The sequence below is a fragment of the Diceros bicornis genome, chromosome 16 (assembly GCF_020826845.1).
Source record: "Diceros bicornis minor isolate mBicDic1 chromosome 16, mDicBic1.mat.cur, whole genome shotgun sequence".
Taxonomy (NCBI): Eukaryota; Metazoa; Chordata; class Mammalia; order Perissodactyla; family Rhinocerotidae; genus Diceros; species Diceros bicornis.
The window spans coordinates 42,309,352-42,334,394 of record NC_080755.1 but is presented as its reverse complement, the minus strand read 5'-3'; the positions used below and the strand labels follow the sequence as shown (position 1 = coordinate 42,334,394).

The window sequence follows — 25,043 nt, the reverse complement described above, 5'->3', positions numbered from 1 at the left end:
GCTCATCAAGCCATGCTGTGGCAGTGTCCCACATATAAAACAAAGGAAGATGGCACAGATGTGAGCTCAGGGACAATCTTCCTCAAGCAAAAAGAGGAAGATTGGCAACAAATGTTAGCTCAGGGCCACTCTTCCTAACTGAAAAGAAAAAAGTGGTTTGATGGAAAACCAGTTGGACAGATGTGATATAGCAAATACGGCAAAATGTTAACAACTGTAGCGTATAGGTGGTGGATACGTGGGAGTTCACGGAGAAGTCTTTCCACATTTCTGTATGTCCTAAAGTTTTCATAATAAAAAGGCTGGATTTAATAAACAAACACACACATTGAGTGAGGGCCACCAACGCGTTTGAAAAGCAGGAGTCTAGGGCAGGCATCCCCTGACGGCTCACACAAAACCTCAAGGTCACCCACCACCCCTTCCCACACCGACGGGAACCAAGCCGAAGGCAGCCTGGCCCACCTCGGAGCACTGGCCCTGCGGATCCACCGCGTCTCTGCTGGCCCGGTCTCAGTACACACTCCATCACTGGTTCTTAGAACTCAGATTGCGCAGTGGTCAGGTCATCATTGACCAGGGTTCACAGTTACAGCGGCAGAGGCCTCCCTAAGCCTCCTTGATCTCTAGCCTAACCCGCTGCCCCTAATCTCCCCGCCCCCGGTCCCCCGGGCCCACCTCGCCTGACATATTTTCATAATCCTCTCAGGCTCCAGGCAAGCGGCGCCGCCAGCAATGGGGCCTGATCATATAAGGAAAATACTGCAAGCTCATCCAGGGGCTGCATCGAGGACCAAAGGGCAACCCTGCCCTACAACAATCTAAGCACGCCTGACATGCCAACCTTACCGCCCCCACCCGGCACCGCGTGCAAGACCCCGCGCCCCCGCCCCCAAGCCCGCCAGACGGACGCGGCCTCCGCCCCGGGTCTGCGCAGCCGCCCACCGCAGCCCTGCGGGAGAGGCTCAGCCAATCCTCTCGCGCCTTCCTCGGCGCCCCGCCCCCGCCCACTCCCCGCCTCCCTCAAGCCACTTCTGCTTTCGGCGTCTTGGCGTCATCTTGGCGTGGGGTCGTGTAGGCTGGTGTGTAAAAGAACCCTCTGGCGAGGATGAAGGGGAAAGTTGATTACTTGTTGGGGGGGGATTTATACAAGCAGGGATAGGATGGATAGGGTAGAGTCAAATCATTCTCTCGATTTGGAAACAGAGGTAAAGTCTCTAAAAATAATGTGAGGCAAAAATCCGCTCGCAAGGAACGCTCCCTCCTCCACGGCCCGAATCCGGGGCGAGTTTTGGTACCTTTGGTTCCCACGGGGTGACGCGAGGGAGAGGAGCTCCGGTCGGCCGGGGGAGGCCGCGGGCGGGCCCGGCGGGCCGGAGAGAAGGTGAAAGGGCGGGGGCGCGGCCTCGCAGGGCGCCGCCCCTCGACCCTTAAGGATGGAGTGACGGCCGGTGGCCTCCCTGCGTAGCCGGAGAAGCCCTGCGCCGCCATGGCCCTGCTCCGAGGTGAGCGCCGCCGCCCCGCCTCTCCTCGCCCCTCGGGGCCTTGCCCTCCCAGGCCGGGCCTCGCGTCCCGTCTCGGCGGAGAGTCGGGGGTCTCATCAGCCATAAAGCGGACTTGATAAAAACCCAGCCCGGAAGGACGGTTGGGGTTGAGGAGAAAACCTACTTGCAAGGCGCTGACGACAGTGATTTCGCTGCAGTTTCCAGTTGAGCGTTGAGACCAGGGTTTGCTTGCTTCTGACCTTGCAGGTCATTCCCTTTCTTCGCGCAGTGGTGACCCACCGAGTTGGAGTTCAGCTCTTGGGAAAGCTGGGCGGGCGCCATAAGCGCGAGGCGGCCTGGGCCGGAGGAGGGCTTCGCGGACTTGGTCGCGGGTGGGCGAGGTCCGGGGAGGAATGGATGTTCTCTTCGGGTCGCCAGGGAATTTCTGCCCGAGTAACCTGCTCCCCCAGAATGTTTGGTGGCGTTCTATTGGAAGACCTGTCTTATTCCCTCCCCTTTGCATTCTTTTGAGTGACTCCAGGAAAGTAGAGTCACTAAGTACATAAATTCTAGGATTTTTAACTTAAAAAAAATGTAAACTCCCTTTTCATAACGTGGTCAAGTCAATGGAGTTTTGTTTTTAAGGATGTGAAAGCTTGTCCTCATTTAATGTGTCCTTTGAAGAACATTCAGATAGAACAATTTATATCAAGGCTCTGAGGTAGCAAAACTCTTGGCACGATCTAAGAACCAACATTCTGGTAGTCCAGGGCCCTGTGGGCTCTGTGAAGGAGGTGGGGTTTTATTCTAAATTCAGTGGAAGGCAATAGAAGGCGTTAAAGTAGGGAGATGACAGGATCTGATTTCCACTCTGCCGTGATATCCTCTGGGCTATGAGGCTGTCTGTGTAGCAATGAGGAGAATTTAAGACCATTTAGGAATCAAAGACAGAGATCCAGGCAACAGCAAATGATGGTTTTGCCTCCAGTGGGGGGCAGTGGAGTTGAGAAAAAGGGGGAGGGATGATTTGAGATAGATTTAGAAATGGATTTGATAGAATTTGGTGAGAGGTTGGATGTGTCAGGTCAGTGAAAATGAAATGTCAGGAATGACTTAAGGTTTCTGGTTTGAGGAGTTGTGTTCATGATGGTACCGCTTAGGGAGTGAGGAAAACTGGGGAAGGAATAGATTTGGAAGAGCAGATTGAGGCACCCAAGTGGAGATGTCAGGTGGGTAGTTGGTTAGGGGGATCTGGAGCTCAGAAGAGCCAAAATGGCATGGGAACAGTTCAAGTGAAAAATAGGTATTGTAGGGCAAAATGTAGTGTATATAGCCTACTACAATTGGATTTAATTTGTCAGTGCTCTTTCCAACTCTGAATTTACTACGTTTGCTTAATAAAGCTGCATGTTGATTTTTTTTAGACAATGTGTTCAGAAAACCCAATTTATTTAAAAGCTGTATTGTAATGAGCTTTCTTTTTTAAAAGGAAATAATATTTTCATTGATTTCTCTGTTTAATATTTTATCAGTGGTTCTTACCATTTTCTTGTAATATAGACCCCTTTGAAAATTTGATGAAAACTATGAACCCAGTAAGGAAACAATGTACATCAACATCTGTATTAAGGAAGTATAAAGTTTATAAATTTGTGATACAGTTTACTATGGTATTAGAGCTAGTGATCATATTTTTACCTATTTCCCTATTTTACAGATGAGGACACTGATGTCTAGAAAGGTAAAATGGCTTGCCTGTAACAGTAGGCATTAACAGGTAGTTGGTGGCTCTGACTACAAACCAAGCCTTTAGAGCTTCAAATAGTGACTGTTTATAGGCTAGTTAGAATACACTAGATATGTGCTTCTTTCAAGTAGCATACGAAGTGCTTGCAGGGCCAGTGGATAAGAGAGAGGAACATGTGACTGGTTATTGTAGGGAAGAGGACACATCTGAATGGGAGCATAATTGACTTTGGTAAAGCTTGTCATTAACTTATCACATTTCTGTCAGCAAGAAGAAGCAATCCCCCAGGTTTTTGTTAGCACTCATCCCAGTTGCTTTTACCTAACAATGTAATAGAAAGGAAGGCAGAGTTCCTATTTCTCCTCTAGTGTTGTTTTACCTGTGCGGTCACATCAGCACACCTTGCCAGGCCCTTGGCGTTTCTGACTCACAGTGCACTGGATTAATATGTCTTTTCACTGTCTTTGGAAATCTTTAGCTTCTGAATTTTCAGAGCCTTTTAAAATAAACAAGATTTTAGTTTGGCGTTAAAGATTGTTAAGTTTTAGACCTTGTGACATTTACATAAAATTGATATCAGATCAAATAATTATTGACATGGTATCTGGTTTATGCAATTACAAGAAAAAAACCTTTAAATTATCTAGTCTTTGGACTTGCACGTCCCAGATTATTTCTTAAAATATATTTAATAGCATTTTCCCCATTCAAAATAATTATATTAGTTCAGTTTTACCCTTAGTCAAGCTAACCTTTACGGTCTGGGAGCACCAAGTAAGCAGAGATGTTATAAATAAGGGGCAAGTTCATGCTTTTGTTTTCATCTTCACACACAGACTCCTGTAGATATCTCATATTTCACCATTAGCACATCCCCACACAAAAATGCTTTCTAAGATTATGAAGTATTGGGGAGAAACTCATGAAAGGAAATTTATGGAGAAACAAGTGAAATTAGCCTGCATTATTTCTGATAAGTCAATGGTTGTTTGACTCATTTCCATATATGGGAATATGTCAGTTTTTCTGGCTTTTGAGATTATTGCTTTATCTTTAGTTTTCAGAATTTTGACGATGATGTGCCAAGGCGAGTGAGTGTGTGTGTTTTGCATTTATTCTATTTGCGGGTTTACTGAACTTTGTTGACACAAATAACCAATAACCATATTAGAGATAGGAGAGAGAAGGTAAATTTTGCTTGAGCCAGTAAGCCTGGAAGGCAGTTTCCACAAGGAAAGAAAGCATCCTGGAGAACCATGGTTTTCAGTACAGTTTTATACCTTTTTAGAACAAAGAACGTACATGAAACACACCCAGGATACATATTCATCAAAGTTTCAAAGAGGTATTCAGTTGCAAATTAGCAGGTCAACATGACCCCGATGTCCAGGAAAGGGAACTTATCTTCAGGAGTGCCAATACTGGCCTTACGGATAGGGCATTACTGATACTGGCATTGTAGTAGGGGAAGTATGCATTCTTGTCTTAAGAGAGTGCATTCTTTTATGTTGAGATAATGCTTAATGCATTCTTTTTTTTAATAGTTAAAGCAGATGTATAATGTATGTTTGATAGGCCATAAATCAGGCTTCTTTAGTTCAGGCCAAATCAGGTTTAAACCAGAATAGCTACCCCATATACCTCAATATCTGAAAGTTTCTTGTCAGCTTGGATCTGTAAATTTATGTCTTTTCTCAAATTTGGAGAATTTTCAGGTATTATTTCTTCAAATATTTTTTTTATGCATTCTCTTTCCTCTCCTTCTGTGATGCCAGTTAAGTTGTCAGTCCTTGAGGTTCTGCCATATTTTTTTTCTATCTGCCTTTTTTTGAATTAATAAACTTTTTTTTTTGAGCAGTTTTAAGTTCATAGAAAAACTGAGCAGAAAGTACAGAGCATTCACATTTACCCCCTTACTTCACCCTAGTATCCCCTATTATTAATACCTTGCATTAGTGTGGTACATTTGTTATAATTGATGAGCCAATATTGATACATTATTATTAACTAAAGTCCATAGTTTACGTTAAGATTCACTCTTTGTTTTGTGTAGTTCTATGGGTTTTGACAAATGAATAGACATATAGCTACCAATACAGTATCATAAAGAGTGGTTTCACTGCCTAAAATTCCACTATGCCCAACCTGTTCATCTCTCCTTCCCTCCCCCACTCTCAACCCCTGGCAACCGCTGATCTTTTTACTGCTTCCATGGTTTTGCCTTTCCCAGATGTCATGTAGTTGGAATCATACAGTATGAAACCTTTTCAGATTGGCTTCTTTCACTTAGCAGTATGCATGTAAGTTTCCTCCATGTTTTTTCATGACTTGATAGCACATTTCTTCTTATTGCTGCATAATATTCCATTGTATGGATGTACCACAGTTTGTTTATTCTTTCACCTACTGAAGGATATCTTGATTCCTTCCAAGTTTGGGCAGTTATGAATAAAGCTGCTATAAACATTCATGTGCAGCTTTGTTTGTGGATATAAGTTTTCAATTTCATTCATTTGAATGAATACAAAGGAGCATGATTACTGGATCATGTGGGTAAAATACATTTAGTTTTAATTGTGTAAGAAATGCCAACCTGTCTTCCAAAGTGGCTGTACCATTTTGCATTCCCAGCAGCAGTGAATGAGAGTTTCTGTTGCTGCACATCTTCACCAGCGTTTAGTGTTGTCGGTGTTCCAGATTTTGGCCATTCTAGTAGTTGTATAATGGTATCTCATTGTTATTTTAATTAGGCAACAGATGTTAGCTCAGGGCTAATCTTCCTCTCCAAAAAAAAAAAAAGAAAGTTCCATAGTTTCTTGACAAGATGTGGAAATGTGTGCTTAGATTGTTTTAGGGAGAATTAGTGTATGCAAAGCGCAAAACGTGAAGTCTGTGATATAGTAAGTGCCCTCTATGTGTTAGCTGTAATACTTACCTTGCAGAGTTGTTGGGAAGATTAGATATTACATAAGTGGTGAAATTTCTAGTACTTAGTAGGTACCTAGTAAATGTTAGTGTGATGAAACTGCTATAACCAGTGCTGCTTCCTGATGTGCAGGTTTTGCACTGTACAACTCTAGTGGGTGCCTCTCACATCATAGTCATTGTAGATTTGTATAATCATAACTTTTTTTTGGTAGGTGGCAGTAGAGAGTGCCTTGGGAAGGGGCAATTTTTATTTATTTGTGCAGACACCAGTTGAACTAATACTGATACTGAAAACTTGTAGTCTTACTTTGTGTTGATAGGTGTGTAGATGATTCGTCTGTATCTTTGTGGTTAGGTCAAATGCAGGAAACTTGGTTATATTCTAAGTGACACATTATAATAGGATATAGCAAGCTAGAGTGTCTTTAGAGGAAGACAACCAGAATTAATGTAAAATGAAGAACTGTTGAAAGAATCCTTCTTATTTACCTGAGAAAAAAGTCATTAAGTCTGGGGAATTTTACAGGTTAGCTGACTCCAGATACTGGAGGGGCTACCCGTGTAAAAAGTGACCTGTTTTGCCTATTTTATTCTAAGGCCCATTTATTCGATTATATTCTATCTAAAAGATAATAGTTCATGTTATTTGAAATTTGTAATTTGAATCATCCTGTAACTCCAGAAGCAGTGGCATATATAATTCAGATTCAAAGCAGCGTATATTCTAGAAACTATACATCTGTCTGACTTTGGGATGCATTTGTATAGAACTAGAATTGGTGGATGGAAAACTTGGTAAGCCAAGCCAGCTCAGCTTGAGGAAAAGTTATTGGTTTATGTTGTCTATTTATGGGCATGCTCTTTCACCCAGTAGAGTATGCCTTCTTACTGAAAGTTTTCTAGCAGAGGTTAGAGAGAGCCTCTTGTCAGGAATTTTCTAGAGGAAGTTCTTACAGAGTGAGTGGTTGCCCTCAAACAACCTTAAGGGACCTTCTAGTTGGGAGAGTCTTTGATTCTATGACTAGGCAACATGCTCCAGCACATAGAAGAAACATTTCAGTTCTTGGTGCTTGCATATAGGTATTGGTCAAATTGATAACTCTTAAGACTGCTTCTATGAGTGTGAGTCGTTCTATGTATTATTATGTGACAACGATTTTCAGTTATCTAATTGAAAGTTGTACTTAAGTTTTCACAGGGAGGTTATTTAAAGCACGTTAGGGATATTGACTAACCTGTACTTACTTACAAATTTCTCCTCATTGCAATAGGTGTGTTCATCGTTGCTGCTAAGCGAACACCCTTTGGAGCTTATGGAGGTCTTCTGAAAGACTTCACAGCTATTGACTTGACTGAATTTGCTGCCAAGGCTGCCTTGTCTGCTGGCAAAGTCTCGCCTGAGATTGTTGACAGTGTCGTTGTAGGCAATGTCTTGCAGGTTAGTAGGGCAGAAGGATGGTATTCACTCCTGTGAGTGAATTTCTAAAAATAATTTTTTTAAGATGTCATAATGGTGAACTAGTTAATAACAGTTAAAGGTATTTATAATTTGGGTAATCCTCAGACTCCAAAAGCAATGGCATACATAATTCAAAGGAACATATATTCTGGAAACTATCTGATTTGGAAAACATTTCATGACTTAGTTCTTTTTCTTTTTCTTTTTTTCAGTTTTATTGAGATATAATTGACGTATAGCATTGTATTAGTTTTAGGTGTGCAACATAATGATTTGATTCATTGCTGCTTAAATAGTAGATTAATCTCCTTGACTTATGTGAAGTTAATTGGTTCTCTCTGTGTGCTACCTAAGGAGGATAGCAAAGCCAAGCAATACAACACATCTCCCATAATTTATTACACGCAGTAAGAGCTTGGTCAGTGTTTGTTGAGGAAAATATCAAAGTATGGCTGAGAGGTGGGGGCTCCCTTCCTCCCAGCCCTCATTGGTGAGGTGGAGGTTCTACGTTGAGTGCATTGCCACTGAGAGAACTGGGGCCCTAATCGCTGTTCTCCTGGCTCGTAAGGTGCTTGTTCCGTACTGAGAGAAGCAGGCTGAGAAGACATGAGGCTGTTGCCACCCTCTCCACCAAGTGCTCAGCTTTTGGAACTGGGATAAGGCTCAGAAAGAGGTGTGCAGCTGTCCCCACCCCTGGCTCTAGATGGCTCAGAAATTTTGCTTCTACCAAGGACTGATTCTGTTTGCAGTGGAGTGTGGAGCACTTCATTCATTTTTATGGCAGAATAATATTCCATAGTATGGATATACCACATTTTGTTTTTCCATTATTCAATTGATGGACGCTTGGGTTGTTCCCACATTTTAGCTATTATGAGTAATGCTGCTTTGAACATCATGTACAAGCTTTTGTGTAGACATAGATTTTCATTTTTCTTGGGTATATACCTAGGAGTGGAATTGCTGGGTTATATGGTATCTCTATGTTTAATTGTTTCAGGAACTTTCAGACTGTTTTCCAAAGCATCTGCTACATTTTACACTCCTATCTGTAATGTATGAAGTTGCCATTTTCTTTACATCTTTGTCAACACTTGTAATTGTGTGTCTTTTTGATTATAGCCATCCTAGCAAATATGAGGTAGTATCTTATTGTGGTTTTGATTTGCCTTTCCATGATGAAAAATGATGTTGAACATCATTTCTTGTGTTTATTGGCCATTTCTGTATCTTTCTTGGAGAAATATCTATTCAGATTCTTTCCCCATTTTTTAATTGGGTTATTTGTCTTTTTATTATTGAGTCATAAGAGTTCTTTATATATTCTAGATACAAGTCACTCATCAGATATATGATTTGCAAACATTTTCTTCCATTCTGTTATAATTTTATTTTTTGATAGTGTCCTTTAAAGTATGGAAGTTTTTAATTTTGATGAAGCTCAATTTATTTTTTTGTTGTTGTTGCTCATGCTTTTGGTCTAAGAATTCATTTCCAAATCCAAGGTCATGAATATTTACCCTTATGTTTTCTTCTAAGGGTTTTATGATTTAGTTCTTACATTTACGTCTTTGATTCATTTTGATTTAATTTTTGAATATGTTTTCAGGTATGGGTCCAACTTTATTCTTTTGTGTGTGGCTACCCAGTTGTCCCAACACCATTTGTTGAAAAGACTATTCTTTTCCGCATTGAATGGTCTTGGCACTTTTATTAAAAATCAATTGACTACAGACATTTGATTTTATTTTTAGACTTCCAGTTCTATTCTTTTCATCTGTATGTCTCTCCTTTTTATGTCAGTTCCACACTGTCTTGATTACCATTACTTTGTAGTAATTTTTGAAATCAGAAAATGTGAGGCCTCCTCTTCAGAATCCTTCAAGATTGTTTTGGCTGTTCTGGGTCTCCTGCAATTCGATATGAATTTTAGAATCTGTCAGTTTCTACAAAGGAGTCAGCTAGGATTCTGATAGGGATTGTGTTGAACCTGTAGGTCAATTGGAGGAATATTGCCATCTCACAATGTTAAGTCTTTTGATCCATGAGCACGAGATGTTTTTCCATTTGTATAAATCATCTTAATTTTTTTCAACAATTTTATAGTTTTCAGGATGTAAGTTTTGCACTTATTTTGTTAAATTGATTCTTAAGTATTTTATTCTTTTTGGTACTATTGTGAATGGAATTGTCTTTGTATTTCATTTTCAGATTGTTCATTGCAAGTGTATAGAAATGCAATTGATTTTTATATATTGATCTTATAGCCTGAAACCTTGTTTCAGTTATTGGTTCTAATAGTTTTTAGTTGATTCTTTAGGATTTTTTTTTTACGTAACATTGTGTCATCTGAGAGTAGAGATAGTTTTGCTTCTTCTTTTTCAATCTGGATTTCTTTTATTTCTTTTTCTTGCCTACTTGCCCTGGCTAAAAACTCCAATGTTTAACAGAAGTGACAAAAAGTGTATATCCTTGTCTTGTTCCTGATATTATAGGGAAAGCATCCAGTCTTTCACCACTAAGTGTGATGTTAGATGTGGGTTTTTTGTGGATGTCCTTTATCAGATTGAGGAAGTTCCCTTCTATTCCTAGTTGAGTGTTTTTATCCTTGAAAGCATGTTGAATTTTGTCAAATGTTTTTTCTCTGTCACTTGAGATGATCATATGATTTTTGTTTTTATTCTATTGATATGATATGATATATTAATTTATTTTCAGGTAATGAAACAACTTTGCATTCCTGGAATAAACCCCACTTGGTCATGGTGTATAATTCTTTTTACACATTGCTGGATTCTGTTTGCTAGAATTTTGTTAAGGATTCTTACATCCACATTCATAAGAGATAGTGGTCTGTAGTTTTCTTGTGATGTCTTTGGTTTTGGTATCAGGATAATACTGGCTTCATAAAAAGAGTTGAGAAGTGATCCTTCCTCTTCTGTTTTTAGAAGGAGTTGGTGAATAATTGGTATCCATTCTTCTTTAAATGTTTGGTAGAATTCAGTGATGAAGCCAGTCTGGGCTTTTCTTTGTGGGTACTTTTTTGATTACCAGTTAATTCTCTCTCTTCACTTGTTGTTATAGGTCTATTCAGGTTGTCTAGTTCATCATCATTATGTTCTATATAGTCACCGTAAATACCAAATTAGTGACTACTGAACCATTGGTCCTAGGGGAAATAACAGGGTTAGGTTCCTGCCAGCCTCTGGTCACAACATTTTTGTCAAACTGATCAATACAGGACGTTGTCTTATGTGTCTTTCTATATTAAGGCACCTTATTTAATATATGTTGTTGATTCATTAACGTTCAACTCCTAGCCAACAGCACTATACCTAAGGCCTGGATAAAGTTTATCTAACACATGTATTTTCTCCTTGAGACACATCACGGGCCTTCTTGCACTTAGAAATACTAGACAGCACTTCAGCATTACTCTTGGGGGCCATTTTAAACAACAAAAATTGGCAACAAAAAGCACAAAAATATGAAAAACATGACACTAAATAGACTGCATGAAGGACACTTGTGTATAGCATGAGAGCTGAAACAAGAAGGCAGAGTGTTGCCGCATTCATCCTCAGCTAGGAAAGTACTTATCAGACAACTAAAATTTTTCTCTGGAGGCCGGCCTGGTGGCATGGTGGTTAAGTTCATGCTCTCTGCTTCAGTGGCCCAGGGTTCACAGGTTCAGATCCTGGGTGCAGACCTACTCACCACTCATCAAGCCACACTGTGGTAGCATCCCATATACAAAATAGAGGAAGATGGGTACAGATGTTAGCACAGGGCTAATCTTCCTCAGGAAAAAGAGGAAGATTGGCAACAGATATTAGCTCAGAACCAATCTTCCTCACCAAAAAAAAAAATTTTTTTCCACTCTGCACATGTCTGAGAGTGACCCCAAAAGTGCCATAAGTATTGATTTTGCGGTTACAAATAAATTTTAGCAAGTAGATGAATTTGCAGGTACATATCCATGAATATTAAGAATTGATTGTATTTTGAACGTACATATTTATGTCCTGCCTATTTCGAGAGGTGTTAAAGTTCTTGGTGTTAAAGGAACTAATGTATTCTGTTCTAAGAAATTCTAATTTATGGAAATAGATTTATAATAAGGAATAATTAGGAGCTTTTTAAAAGATAAGTTCTGAGTGAGATTTATGGTATATGTTAAAGAACGAGAAGAAACCCTAGAGGTTTTATAGAACTCCAGGCCTCTCTTAACACAAGAGGAAGCCTCTGGAGAAGTTCCAAAGACTCACCCAGTGTGACCTAGGTAGTCTGTAACAGTTGGCTGGAACGCAGATCTCATGACTTCTAGTTCAGTGATCTTCCTCCTATACTAAGCTCTTCCTCATGTGGGGCCACTGAGTCTCCAGTCGAAAAAGAATTTTCAGATGCGAGCCGCTCATTCATTCGTGCACCTTTATTTTGTGTTCAGCCTGGGGACAGGACCCATGGACAGTAAAGAGCTGCTGCCATGGAAGTGTCTGTGTGGGGCCATTATATATGATTCTCCACTATTTTACTATTCTATACAAATGTCAAAAGAGAAAGTATTAGGTGGTCTGGTTAGCCTCAAAGATTAGGGCATGCGGACAGATGAATGAGATGTGTCTTTGCATTCCAAGGTATGATATGTATGCCTCAAGGAACACATAGGCAGGAGATTAAAGTCATTGATCACCTCCTGAGGTAAATTCCTTCTCTCCCAGCCAGAGGTGATTGAGTAAGTAGGGGCATGTGACTGAGTGGAGTTCTCCTGGAAATTGTAAAATGAGTTATAAACAAGGTTTCAACCACATCGTATTTCCCCCGAACCCTCGATCCCAAAAATGTCTGGGAAATGGGTGAAGGTCCATCTTCTGTGTCTACTTCCTGCTGAGTAGGGACGTAGAGCTTTCCCCAAACGGGGATCATGTGACTGGAACCGGGGGCTTCAGATGACTGAAATGTGGCCGCTGCAGTGTTGAGTGCAGACAAGGTATGCAACGGAAGACAGCATATCACGATTAACAGAATCAAGAGGACTGCTAATCCAATAAGGAGAGTTTTGATAGTCGTCCAGTACCCAGGACCTGACCATAAATTTAGCCAGTCATTAAAAAAGAGCGGGTGGGGTCCGACATGGCCTTGACTTGCTTTGCCATGTCTTGAAGTGAGGTAGTGACATTATTATGGCAATTGGGAATATATACACAGCATTCAGTTTTAATGATGGTACAAGTGCCACCCTGAGCAGCAGTTAAAACGTCTAGAGCCATCCTGTTTGGTAAGACTGATTTTCTCATTTGGGTTACTTCTAAATCCAGAAGAGAGAGTCTGTGCTGAGAGTCCTTTAATGCCCGCATTGTAAACTGATTTAGGGCAGGGCCATTGTCACGAGTGAGGTAGTCCAAACCTAGGAATTATTTCTCTCGCAGTAAGCCTTTGGTAACCTCAGCGGCTCGCTCACTGCAGTAGGGGACGGCCTCTATCCATCCTGTAAGGGTATCTATAAAGACCAAAAGATATTTATATCCACAGCAAGGAGGCATTTGAGTAAGATCAAGTTGCCAATCCTCTCCGGGGTATGTTCCAGGACTTTGTACTGGCTGAGAAAGAGGAGGCAGCTTTAACCCTCATTCGGGGTTTATTTGTGCACAAACTGCACAGGCTTGACAAACCTGTTTTATAGTAGAAATTAGTCCCAATCCATTAAAAAGCTTGCGTGTGAATTGTGTTAGGGAATGTTTGCCCCCATGAGTAGCCTGGTGAGTCCCATTAACTAGCTTCCATTGTAATTCCTTGGGCACAAAGAACTTTCCTAGTTGGTTTTTAAACCAAGACATCGGCTCTGAATTGTCCTGCAAAAATCCTTTTTCCCGTGCTAAGTTTATTTCTTTTTCAGTACATCTAGGAACAATATCACCTAGAGTAGGGGAGTGGGAAGAAGGGCAAGAAGTTAGTCTCGTTTTGCCGCTCGTTTGGCCTCGGCACCAGCAAAATTATTTCCCTTTCAGCTGAAGGTTCTTTTGATGGCCTCTGCAATGAATAAGAGCCATCTCTTTTGGGAGATGTATAGACTCTGACAATTCTAGTATTTCGTGTCCATGTTGGATGAGAGAGTTTCGGGAAGTCAGAAGCCCTTGTTCTCTCCAGATAGCTCCATGAGCGTGGAGAACATGAAAAACATATTTGGAGTCAGTGCAAATGTTAATAACCAGATCTCTGGCCAGTTGTAATGCTCTGGTTAGGGCTATTAATTCTGCCTTTTGGGCAGAAGTACTGGGTGCTAGGGCCTTTGACTCAGTGACTTGAGTCAGGCTGACAGTGGCATAACCCGCTCTCATACACCTTGGTCCATAAAACTACTGCCATCTACAAACTAGGTATTGTCCACATTTGGTATCAGAGAATCAGTTAAATCGGGCCTGCTAGAATACACTTGTTCTATGATTGCAGTGCAATTATGGGATGGTAAATTATCATTGATGGCATAATCTGACCCTGGCAAGAGAGTTGCAGGATTAAGAGCTTGGCACGTTTGTAAGATCACTTCTGGGGTACCCGGGAGGATAGCTTGATATTTAGTGACGCGTCCCCCTGTCATCCAGTGGTGTCCCTTTGGGTGTAAAACTATTTGAACTTGGTGAGGAGTCCTCACAGTAAGAGACTGACCGAGAGTCAATTTAGTGGCTTTTTCCACCAATAAAGCAGTGGCTGCCACAATTCTCAGACAGGCTGGCCACTCCGAGGCCACAGAGTCCAGGGTTTAGGAAAAATAACCAACCCCTTGGGTCTGTGAGCCCAGTTTTTGAGTGAATGTTCCAAGAGCCTGTCCATGTTTCTCAGTAACAGAGAGAGTGAAAGGCTTATTGATGTTTGGTAAGGCCGGAGCTGGCACCTCAGACAGGCACTGTTGTCAGTCAAAAGCTGAATCTTCCCTTTTTGTCCATTCTAGGGGTTCGGTGTCTGGGCCGGGCGTCACCTCTTGTAAAGGCTTTGCTATGATTCCGAACTGGGGAATCCATAACTGGCAAAAACCTGCCATGCCTAAAAAGATTCTTAAGTGCTTATTTGTCCTAGGGGGTTCCAGATCTAAAAATGACCATTTTTCTGGCCAGAGATAGAGCCCTATGGCCAGGGGTGATCTCATACCCCAGATATTGAACCCGTTGTGCAGAGATGTGGGCCTTAGTGGGAGTGACGCGAGCTGCATTGGGCTAGGAAATTGAGTGTTAAAATCGTGTTAGCGGGGCCGGCCCGGTGGTGCAAGCGGTTAAGTGCGCACACTCTGCTGCGGCGGCCCGGGTTGGCCGCTTTGGATCCTGGGCGCGCACCGACGCACCACTTGGCAAGCCATGCTGTGGCGGCATCCCATATAAAGTGGAGGAGGATGGGCATGGATGTTAGCCCAGGGCCAGTCTTCCTTAGCCAAAAAAAAAAAAAGAGGAGGATTGGCAGATGTTAGCACAGGGCTGATCTTCCTCACAAAATAAAATAAAATAAAATCGTGTTAGCATCAGAAGTTTCTCTGGTAGGACTACAAATTAAGATTTCAGCTACATATTGTATTAACCCACTGTCTTTAAGATTTAAGTCTCATAAATCTCGTCCCAATGCCCGGGCAAATAAGTGAGGGCTGTCTCGAAACCCCTGAGGCAAAACAGTCCAGGTCAGTTGGACAGGCAGGGCTTCATTAGGGAAATGCCATTTGAAAACAAAAAGCAGTTGAGAGTCCTCTGCCACAGAAATGCAAAAGAAAGCATCTTTTAAATCCAAAACAGTAAACCATTGTCCACCATCAGGTATTTGAGAAGGATTAGTGTAGGGATTAGGTACTATGGGATAAATGGGAACAGCAGCCTCATTAACTATTCGCAAGTGTTGAACCAAACGACATTCGACGTTGGGCTTTTTAACAGACAAGATAGGAGTGTTATAGGGCGATTGACATCTCCGGAGAATCCCATGTTCCAGAAATTTAGAAGTCAGGGGCTGAAGTTCTTGTATAGCTTCAGGCCTCAGGGGGTACTGTTTAGCATGAGAAACACAAGTTGGGTCTTTAGAATAATAGAAACAGGAGTGGCAGTGATGGCTCATCCGGGAAGGGCACAATCCCATACTTTGGGATACACCTTCTCTAGTATATGGGCAGGAATATTCGGAGGCATTTGTTGACCTGTGGATTCAATAAGGAGTGCCATGAACAAGTTATTTTCTCCCTGCGTCAATATGAATTGACTTCCGAGCTTGGTGATTAAATCTCAACCCAACAACGGGCAAAACAAGAAGGGAATGTGACAACACCTGGTGTTGCTATTTACAAGTCAGGGGATAAGCCTGAATGCAACATTTTGAGTCTCCGTCTATCCCCACAATCTTATGGGGTGACTTCTTGTCGGACCAGCGTGGCAAATAAGGACAGAGTAAGTGGCTCCTGTATCAATAAGAAAGTTGATTTGCTCACCTTCCACGTCCAGAGTAACCTGGGGCTCAGCCTGTTGGATGCCAATGGGAGCCGGACTGGCCCCTGGGCCTCTTCGGGATGAATGCTCTGGATCCTTTCCTCTGGCAGGGAAATGGGTTCTTGGCCCCCTCTCACTCTGGAGACAAGGACAATCCCTCTTCCAATGTCCCTCCTTTTTGCAAAGAGGACGTGGGCCTGGAGGCAGGTCCTTCTTGGGGCATTGCTTACTCCAGTGTCCCAGCTGTTGACATTTAGAACGGGGACTTCCGTAGACCCCCATCATTAAATTTGGCTTTGGACCCTGAATCAGTCTGTCTCTGTGGCCAATCCGCGTTTGCGGCTCCTAAGACATGAGCCTGGACCTTAGCACTGCAGTCCTCATCTTGTTTGATAGCCAAGTCTCTGTTATTGAAAACGTGGGCGGCCACCTCCGTTAGCGGCTGGGTGGGGCCCTAGGGCCAACTTGGTTAATTTACGAGAAATGTCAGGAGCTGACTGATTGATAAAATGCGTGTTTAAAATAGTGATGCCCTCTGGAGAGGCAGGATCTAAGTTTGTGTATTTACGAATAGCCTCTGCTAGTCTTCCCTGAAACAGGGCAGGGTTCTCATCTGCTCCTTGTGTGACTTCCTGAAGTTTTTCAAAATTCACAGGTTTAATAAATCCTTTTTTCATTCTATCAGGCATGTTATCAGATGACTTCTTTTCCGCCCCCCACCGTTCCTGCTCATCCCGATAATCCCAGCCAGGGTCTGTGTCCGGCACTGCTGTGCCCCCTACAGGATATCGATGTCGTTCCCTAGCGTGGAACTCATCAGCGAACTCTCGAGCCCCAGCCCAAATGCGTCCTTTCTCGTCTGTAGTACAGCATCGAGTTGGGACAATATATATATCCTGCCAGGTTAACTCAGACATCATGGTGAGCTGCTGAAAGCCATCAATGAACTTAGAGGGATTTTGGGAATATCATCCTGAGACTTTATTTGAGTCATGTCTGACATAGAGAAAGGGACACGGACTTGAATGGTGCTCATTTCTCGATTAGCTACTTCCCGAAGGGGAAACTGACCAGAATTATAGGATGCCCCACTGCAGGAGGTGCTGTAGCTGGCCAACACAGCAGTCAGACAGTCTGGGCCACGTCCCCAGCTCCCAACACTGCACCCCTCTCTTTACACTTGGGTTTTGTTGACGTAAATAATCCATAATCAATCTATAAATCACAATTGGGGTGAGTTTATTATGAGCCAACTTTTGAGCACCATAGACCAGGGCCTCCCTTCCCCAAGGAAGGAAGGGCACCAAAGAAGTGGGGTGTACAGAGCGGTTATATACCGTCAGAGAGCATGTATCACATATAATTGCAATATCCCTTTTTCAGTAGCCACAAGATCGCCCTGCCAGATTGCCCTGCCAGAATAGCTATTGATAGACACAGTGGGGAGAAGGTCTGCTATCTCGATGGGTGTGGCTGGTGTCAGGTCTGTTGTCTTGAGCTGGGTGGTCACAGGATGACTGCAGCAATCAAATCCTAGCCTAGGGAGAAATGCTTGTCCTTAAGGACATGCCAGTGTGGGGGAAGTTGCATCCTTATCTTAAGGGCATTTACTCTTCTCTTTGGGACATGACAAAGCAGATACACAATGCATGTTTAAAGGTGACAGGCCCTGTTGGAAAAACAAACTCAGGCCGAATTAGTTTTACCCCAAATGGCTTCCTTTGTGCTCCAATATATCCTCTTGCTTGCCATTTATTTATCCGTTTGCAGCTCCGAGGTTGACATAATAGGGACCTTCCCGCACAGGAAGGGACACTGGGAGGGGCCCTGCCACCAACTGCCCTGGGGTTGTCCAGGCAGCAATGAGAGACCCTGGTTTGGGAGGTTCGGTGGATTCAATCAGAGACATAAAAGAAACTTTACACTCCAAACAAATGGACTGAAGGTATATTTTATTATGTAGAGGAGAGTAAAGGCGATAGTCCGCAAACAGATCCGAATAGGTCAAATAACAAGAGGGAAATGACACAAATCGATCAGAAAGGGAAACACAAGATCGACTGAGATAGAAGCAGATTCGAATAGGTCATATAATAAGAGGGAAAAACATCAGATCGATCAGAAAGGAAAACACCAGATTGACTGAAGGGAAATAACACAAATCAACCGGAAAGAGAAACACCAGGTTGACCAAAAGAGAAAATATCAGATCAGTTACTCACAACATCCTCGCCCCTGCGCCGGGGAGAGTCCATTCAATTGACACGACTAGGCGGGAGTCCAATCGTCAGAGGTCCTGGGCAAGGCATCCTCTCCACAGGTGAGACTCTCACTGGGCCTCAGTTTCCAGCAGTTTATATAGCATCAGTAATCTCCAGAGTAAGCAGTTACAGAGTTTGCAGAGCAAGCATTTAGTGTTTCCATGCACAAATGGTTATCAGCTGCCTATGTGCACTGAGCCCCCGGGCTATCGTCCCAGCACAGCAGTTGTGTACATGCGTTGTGCTCCCTGTTTATTGTCCCAGCCCGGCACAGATGGCCAGTCTGCCCAGAGCTACTAGCTACAACGCCCAAAGAGCCTTGTAATGTTACAAATTGCAACTATCTCCATGGGAGAAGGGCCAAGTCCCACCACACAGAAAGCAGCTTTATATTTCTTTGTGTGCTAGTGGCTATAGGTCAAGGGAACAGCCGAACATGGCTGTACTCAATGTCAAGACAGACCCAAAGGCACTAGTAACATGCTGGTAAAAAGAATTGTCATTAAACCCTCGGGGTGAAATCAAGCCTTTAAGGGGCTTATCCTTGGTGCTCATAACCTGGTAGATGGGTTCTTGCTAAGAAAACGTGAATGTAAAGTGTTTAATTAGACCTAGAAACAGCACTACAAACATCCCTCATTTTTTTACGTCACTTCCCAGTTCAGAAAACTATTTTCACATTTGTTGGCTCACTTTGTCCTCACAATGAAAAGTTAGAAATAATAATAGAAAACAGTTATACATGTATATGATATATTTGTGTAATGCACAGTATGTAGGTGTATACAGTAAGGAATTTATGAGATCATCCTTGTCAAAGCACTTAATGCAAGGTCTGATAGGTCTGCAAACATTTGAAAATGCTTAATGTTATTTTATTTCTCCTCCCCCTCTCCTCCAGCCCCCTCTCCTCCTCTCCTAACTCCTCCTCCTCTCTTTTCCTTCCTTCCATCCTCTCTCCTCTCTCCCCTCCCTCCCCACTCCTTCCCCTCTCTGCTCTCCCCTCTCTTCTATCCCTCCTTCCCTCCCTCTCTTCCTTTTTCCTTCCTTTCGTCTTTCCTCCCTTCCTTCCCTCTCTTCTCCCCTCCTCTCCTCCCTTCCCCTCCCTTCTTCTCCCCTCTCTTCTCTGCTCCCCTCTCCATCCTTTCCCCGCTCCTCCCTCCTCCCCTTCACTCCTCCCCTCTCCCATCCTCTCCTTCTCTCCTGTTTTCTTCCCTCCCCTTCTCCCTTTTCTTTCCTCTCTCCTTCCTTCCTCCTTTCCACTCTCCTCCCTGTACTTCTCCTCCCTCCTTTTCTCTCTCCTTTTCTCCCCTCCTTCTCTGCTCTCCTCAACTATTGCTTGATTTTATAAAACACCTATTTCACCAATCAGAACACTAGAGAATATTATAAGAATAGTGACTGCACAACAGAAAATCCTAGCAAAAGAATATTCCTACATCAACAGTGTTTTTGATGAAAATGATTAATGAAAATAAGATAATTTCATCAAAATCAACAAATGAAACATTCAATCAGTGGATTAATTGATGTTATACTGAGCTCCTCGTACGTCCATCTTCATTCAAAACTCCTAACCTATAGATGTGCTGAACTTGTTGGATTTTATTTTGAAAAATTTCAAGCCTGTACAGAATTAAAAAGAATAGTGAACTATTCAGTGCCCTAAAACCTCTTACCTTGATGGACCAGTTTTTCACATTTTATCAAATTTGCTTTAGCTCTCTCTACAGTGAAAGCTGTTGTTTTTATTGTTTAAAAAAAAGTCATTTTATCCCTTCTCACTCAAAGAGTGATCCTTGGACCAGCAACATTGGCTTCACCGGGGAAATGGTTAGAAATGCAGAATCTCAGGCAGTCCTAGACCTATTGATTGAGAACCTACATTTTAGCAAGATGCCCCAGTATGCATTTTAAAGTTTGGGCAGCAGTGGTCTAGTCCCACCTCTTACTCTTGACCAAATTATAGTTTTTATTCAAATCATAAGCACATGTGTAATATAAAATATGCTGTACATATATCCATTGTATGCTACCTTAGACCCATATAGTTTATAATTTTTCATAGATTGCCAACATTTCCATATATTTTGTCCTTCTTAATTTCTAGATTGATAGAGGAAATTCTTTTTCTTTTCCCTCTGTTCCAGAGTTCTTCAGATGCTATATACCTGGCGAGGCATGTTGGTTTGCGTGTGGGAATCCCAGTAGCGACCCCAGCTCTCACTGTTAATAGGCTCTGTGGCTCTGGTTTCCAGTCCATTGTGAATGGATGTCAGGTATGGGCAACATTATGTTTAATTCTCTGAGAATATGTTAAAGGTTATTAGAGGAAATGTCCCACTTCAGTATACACTGAAGATTTTTCTTTTATGGTGCTTATTAGAAGAGGTCAGTATTTGATTTTTTTCTTGAAATAATACTCACAGGAAGAAAATAGATTCTTAAAAGCTAATAATGACCTTTGAAGACATTATGCTAGGTGGAATAAGCCAGTCACAAAAGGACAAATACTGTATGATTGCACTTAGATGAGGTCACTAGAGTAGTCACATTCATAGAGACAGAAAGTAGAATGGTGGTTTCCGGGGGCTGGGGAGAGGGAATGGGGAGTTATTGTTAATGGGTACAGAGTTTCACCAGGTTCAGTTTGGGAAAATGAAAAGACTTGTGGACGTGGATGGTGATTGGTTGCACGACAATGCAAATGTACTTAATGAACTGTACACTTATAATTGGTTAAAATGGAATTTTATGTTATGTATATTTTATCATAATTTTTTAAAAAGCTAATCATGACTGTCATTTTTATTGAGTGCTTCCTATATGCCAGACACTGTGCTACATTTACATTCATTATCTCACTTTATCTTTGCAACCATCCTATGAGGCAAAAACTATTATTATTCCTATTTTACATTCAAGGAAACTGATTATTAATGGCCTTAATGTTACAAAGTCTTAGAGGGAGAATTTGAACCCAGGTCTGCAAGAGCTGCCTGTAAGGCAGTTTGAAACACTGAATAAAGACTATAAGGAGAGGAAGAGAGTTGGAGAATTCAGGGGATGATAAGGAATGTATTTTATGAGAAAGAACTGAATGATAATGTTGGTAGAAGTACAGACCAGTATGACGTTTTTAAGGGATATTTGGGCAAATGCATTTGTTCCTTTGAGCACAGGGAAAAGTGATACAGTGAAATCCAATTTTATTTGTTAAAGTCTTCATTTTGTTACAAAATAAAAGACAGACGTATTGTAATGAATAAATTATTTTCACATTAATTAATTTCTATAACAATGTATCTTAAATGGTGATCCTGATTTTCCTAGCAATCATTTTAAACATTGGGTTTTTGGAGGCTTTTTATTTGCTTCTTGTCTGAGAAATGCAAATAGTGGAAAGAGTTGGAATAACGAAATAGGTCCTTTTTATGAGTCCCCTTGGTTAACCTAGTTCTTGTATATCTGTGGTCTCCTTCAGATTCATTCATTAGTAGGATAAAATTTCACTTTTGCCTTTTCAAAGGATTTATTCTTTATTATCTGCTGGCAATCTGTACATTTATGCCAGACATTAATATCTCTGCTGATTTGCAAGATTTGTATTGAGTTAAGAATTACCATTCCTTACCAAAACATAGGTAGGATTTGTTACTTGTGCACAAATGATTGAAGTCTGTTAGGTTTTTTTCCCCTTGTATCTTAGGAATAAATGTCTTAGCATTTGCTTTACAATTACTTTAAAAGTATTTCCTTTTGAGACATTGTAAGCTAAGATACATTACTTATTAGATTTGCTATTAGTTTACTGCTTAATGTGTACTTCTGTCACAATAAAAGGGTGTTGCTCATTTGTTTTTAAATAGGAAATTTGTGTTAAAGATGCTGAAGTTGTCTTGTGTGGAGGAAGCGAAAACATGAGCCAGGCTCCCTTCTGTGTCAGAAACATGCGTTTTGGAACCAAGTTTGGATTAGATCTCCAGGTTGGAACTATTAAAATTTTTTAAAATTATTTTTCATGCCATTATACTAATAATTTTAATAACACCATTTTGGAGGAAAGAAAACTAATTTTGACCCCAATTTTGTTAATAGGGGATTGGCAAGATACGAATGCTTGGAAATTTGTAAACTATTTCAAAACTAACTCTACTTTGGTTGTTAGTTTTGACATTTAACCTACAGAAAATTAGACTTGATCTCAGCACACCTTTGCTGAGTAGAATTAGCATCTAGGGAGATGTAGGAAGGGAAGAATCAGCTTTAAAAGACAGGCAAAGGTTGAATTCATCTTTCTACTGAATAACTGGTAGAACAAGTCATTAAATCTTTGCTATGATTTATGGAAGTTTTATTTCTGGAGCAGCCTCCATCAAATAGATTTCTTCTTCTTCACAAAAACAGTCTCTTTGAATATAGATTACATTGTCCCAAATCAGTCAGACAAAAACTGATTCTTAAATCTTTGAGACCTACAACATGAGAATGCTTGTACTGATAATGATAGTATCCTGTCCTTCCCATATGAAAGGGCTAATGACATTTATATTTTTAGAATTTCCCAATAGTAATGATTGATTTATACTGTTCACCCAGTTTCTCACCTGGCATTTTTGAAAGTTGAAAGGAATAAGTCTTAGAAAATATGAGATAGTCATTTAAACACCAAATATATTTGAGAAAACCTTCGGAAAGACAGGTCAGTGACTCAAAAAGTGATGAGGCAGGCTAGAAGAAATAGATGGAGCCGTCTAGAAGAAACAGATAAGAGAAACAGTCTCTTATCAGAGACTATAGGATTGGATAATAACAACTTTTTCTGTTACTCAAGGAGCTTGTCCCAGGTTCTTTTCAACCTCATAGTAACTGACAGAACCAGCTGTTTCTATCACTGAAGGCAGGGAATGAAAAAGGAGTAGAGATAAACTCTTTCCTACAGAGCTCATAACTGTGGTTTACAGAAGTGGCTACAGGGAAACACTGCATGAGGACTCAGTGTTAGGTTTCTTACAGAATGGAACCTTGAGGGTTTAATTTTGATTGTAGGACAACTTCCTGCATTCTCACTCTGCACATTTAGCACTATGGGCTCCCTTTAGAGCCCAACATTTAGAGAGAGAATAGAATGTGTGCATTTTATTATGGCATTGAATGTTTTTGAAAAATGTCCCAGAACCAAATATGAATAGTAGTAATAGTAAATGCTTATCAGAAAATCTAATTTTACTTCTGTTTCTTGGAACTGTTAATTATTTAAATTTAAAGAAGTTATAGCATATTACTTTCAAAAGATATGTTTTAACAAATCACTTTATTAATGTCTTTTAATAGCTGGAAGATACTTTGTGGGTATCGTTAACGGATCCACATGTCCAAATCTCCATGGCAGTTACTGCAGAGAACCTTGCTGTGAAACATAAAATAAGCAGAGAAGACTGTGACAAATACGCCCTGCAGTCACAGCAGAGGTGGAAAGCTGGTCAGTGAAATTGGATATTATAAATATCTATAGGAAAAAAACTATAGGAAGGATTTTTATCATTTCAGATTGTAATAATCATATAATAATATTGGTTTAAAATTATACCTTTTGAAAATCACATTTTTTCTTCATTCCTTTGTTTTTAGATGATCCAAAAATCTATTAATGATTGCAAAATTAACTAGAAATTTCTCTTTTGAAATATATTAATACTACTTAAAAAGTGGTATTGTTAATTGACTCTATCTGGACACTTGACTTTTCTCCCAAACTAGTCCTGTTGTCAAGTAGAACACTCGTGAGGGCTGTGATACACTCCATTAGAGATCATTGTTCACTGGGGCAACTGGGGCAGAGAAGATGTCCTCCCCCGTGAGGCGTAGCATATTCAAAAGGACGGGATGACATGTTTGAAAAGACCCATTGGGTATCCTTTTATGCCTTCCCCTTCCCATTCCTAATTGAGAGTCACTGCACCTGAATCAGACTTAGAACTAGTCCAAGGCCCTAGTTCTGGAGCCCTTGTGTAACATTGCACGCTGCTATCGAACCGGTCCAAAATGAACAACTTGACAGTAGTCCTTTTATCAATATGGTGAGTTGAAGAAATTTGTTAGTCTTCTGAAAAACGTTTTTAAAATTAAACTATTATAAACAAGCAGAAACTCTGATTAGAGGTATTAAGTACTTGGAATAGTGAGGATAATGTCCATCTTAGCATTTCAGAGGGATAATGGAATGGAGCTGATACCATCCAGCTCATCCTGTGTTTTTCAGTTACACATTTACAGTGAAAGAGTATGGCTCTAGAGGTCACGAGTTATCAGTTCAATTTCTAGTTTTGCCACATACAACTTATTTGACCTCAGTCAAGTCATTTATTCACTGAGCATCTGTAAAATAGAGATAAATCAGATTTATCTCTAGTAATAGAGATAAAAAATACTTACATTCCCTATTTACCTAATAGAGTTGTTGTGAAAACCAAATAAGGAAAGTGTTTAGCCTGTGGTAAAGTGATATCAAAATTAAGGTGGTATTGGGGCCGGCCCAGTGACATAGTGGTTAAGTTCGTATTCTGCTTCAGTGGGTCAGAATTCACGAGTTCAGATCTCTGGTGCGGACCTACACAGCGCTCATCAAGCCATGCTGTGGCGGTGTCCCACATACAAAATAGAGGAAGATTGGCATGGATGTTAGCTCAGGGCCAATCTTCCTCACCA

At 41.1% G+C, this 25,043-nt stretch overlaps 1 protein-coding gene and 2 non-coding genes across 4 annotated transcripts in view; 1 reads left to right on the top strand and 2 right to left on the bottom strand.

Moving 5' to 3' along the window:
* Positions 1 to 508: 508 nt before the first annotated feature.
* Positions 509 to 579, bottom strand: LOC131415526 (small Cajal body-specific RNA 18). The gene has a single exon (XR_009222491.1). It is a non-coding gene; the product is annotated as a small Cajal body-specific RNA 18 (non-coding RNA).
* Positions 580 to 657: 78 nt separating this feature from the next.
* LOC131415527 (small Cajal body-specific RNA 17) lies at positions 658 to 801 on the bottom strand. Its single transcript, XR_009222492.1, has one exon. It is a non-coding gene; the product is annotated as a small Cajal body-specific RNA 17 (non-coding RNA).
* A 308-nt stretch (positions 802 to 1,109) lies between these two features.
* Positions 1,110 to 25,043, top strand: part of ACAA2 (acetyl-CoA acyltransferase 2) — a 33,362-nt gene continuing 9,428 nt past the window's right edge. The window contains exons 1-5 of one of the 2 annotated variants that reach the window (XM_058557081.1): positions 1,110 to 1,505; positions 7,431 to 7,597; positions 20,486 to 20,614; positions 22,205 to 22,321; positions 23,670 to 23,817. In XM_058557081.1, coding sequence (XP_058413064.1) covers positions 1,490 to 1,505; positions 7,431 to 7,597; positions 20,486 to 20,614; positions 22,205 to 22,321; positions 23,670 to 23,817 — 577 coding nt within the window. In that variant the 5' untranslated portion in view covers positions 1,110 to 1,489. The remainder of the gene's footprint in view (positions 1,506 to 7,430; positions 7,598 to 20,485; positions 20,615 to 22,204; positions 22,322 to 23,669; positions 23,818 to 25,043) is intronic. The other variant, XM_058557080.1, reaches the window with a different exon arrangement.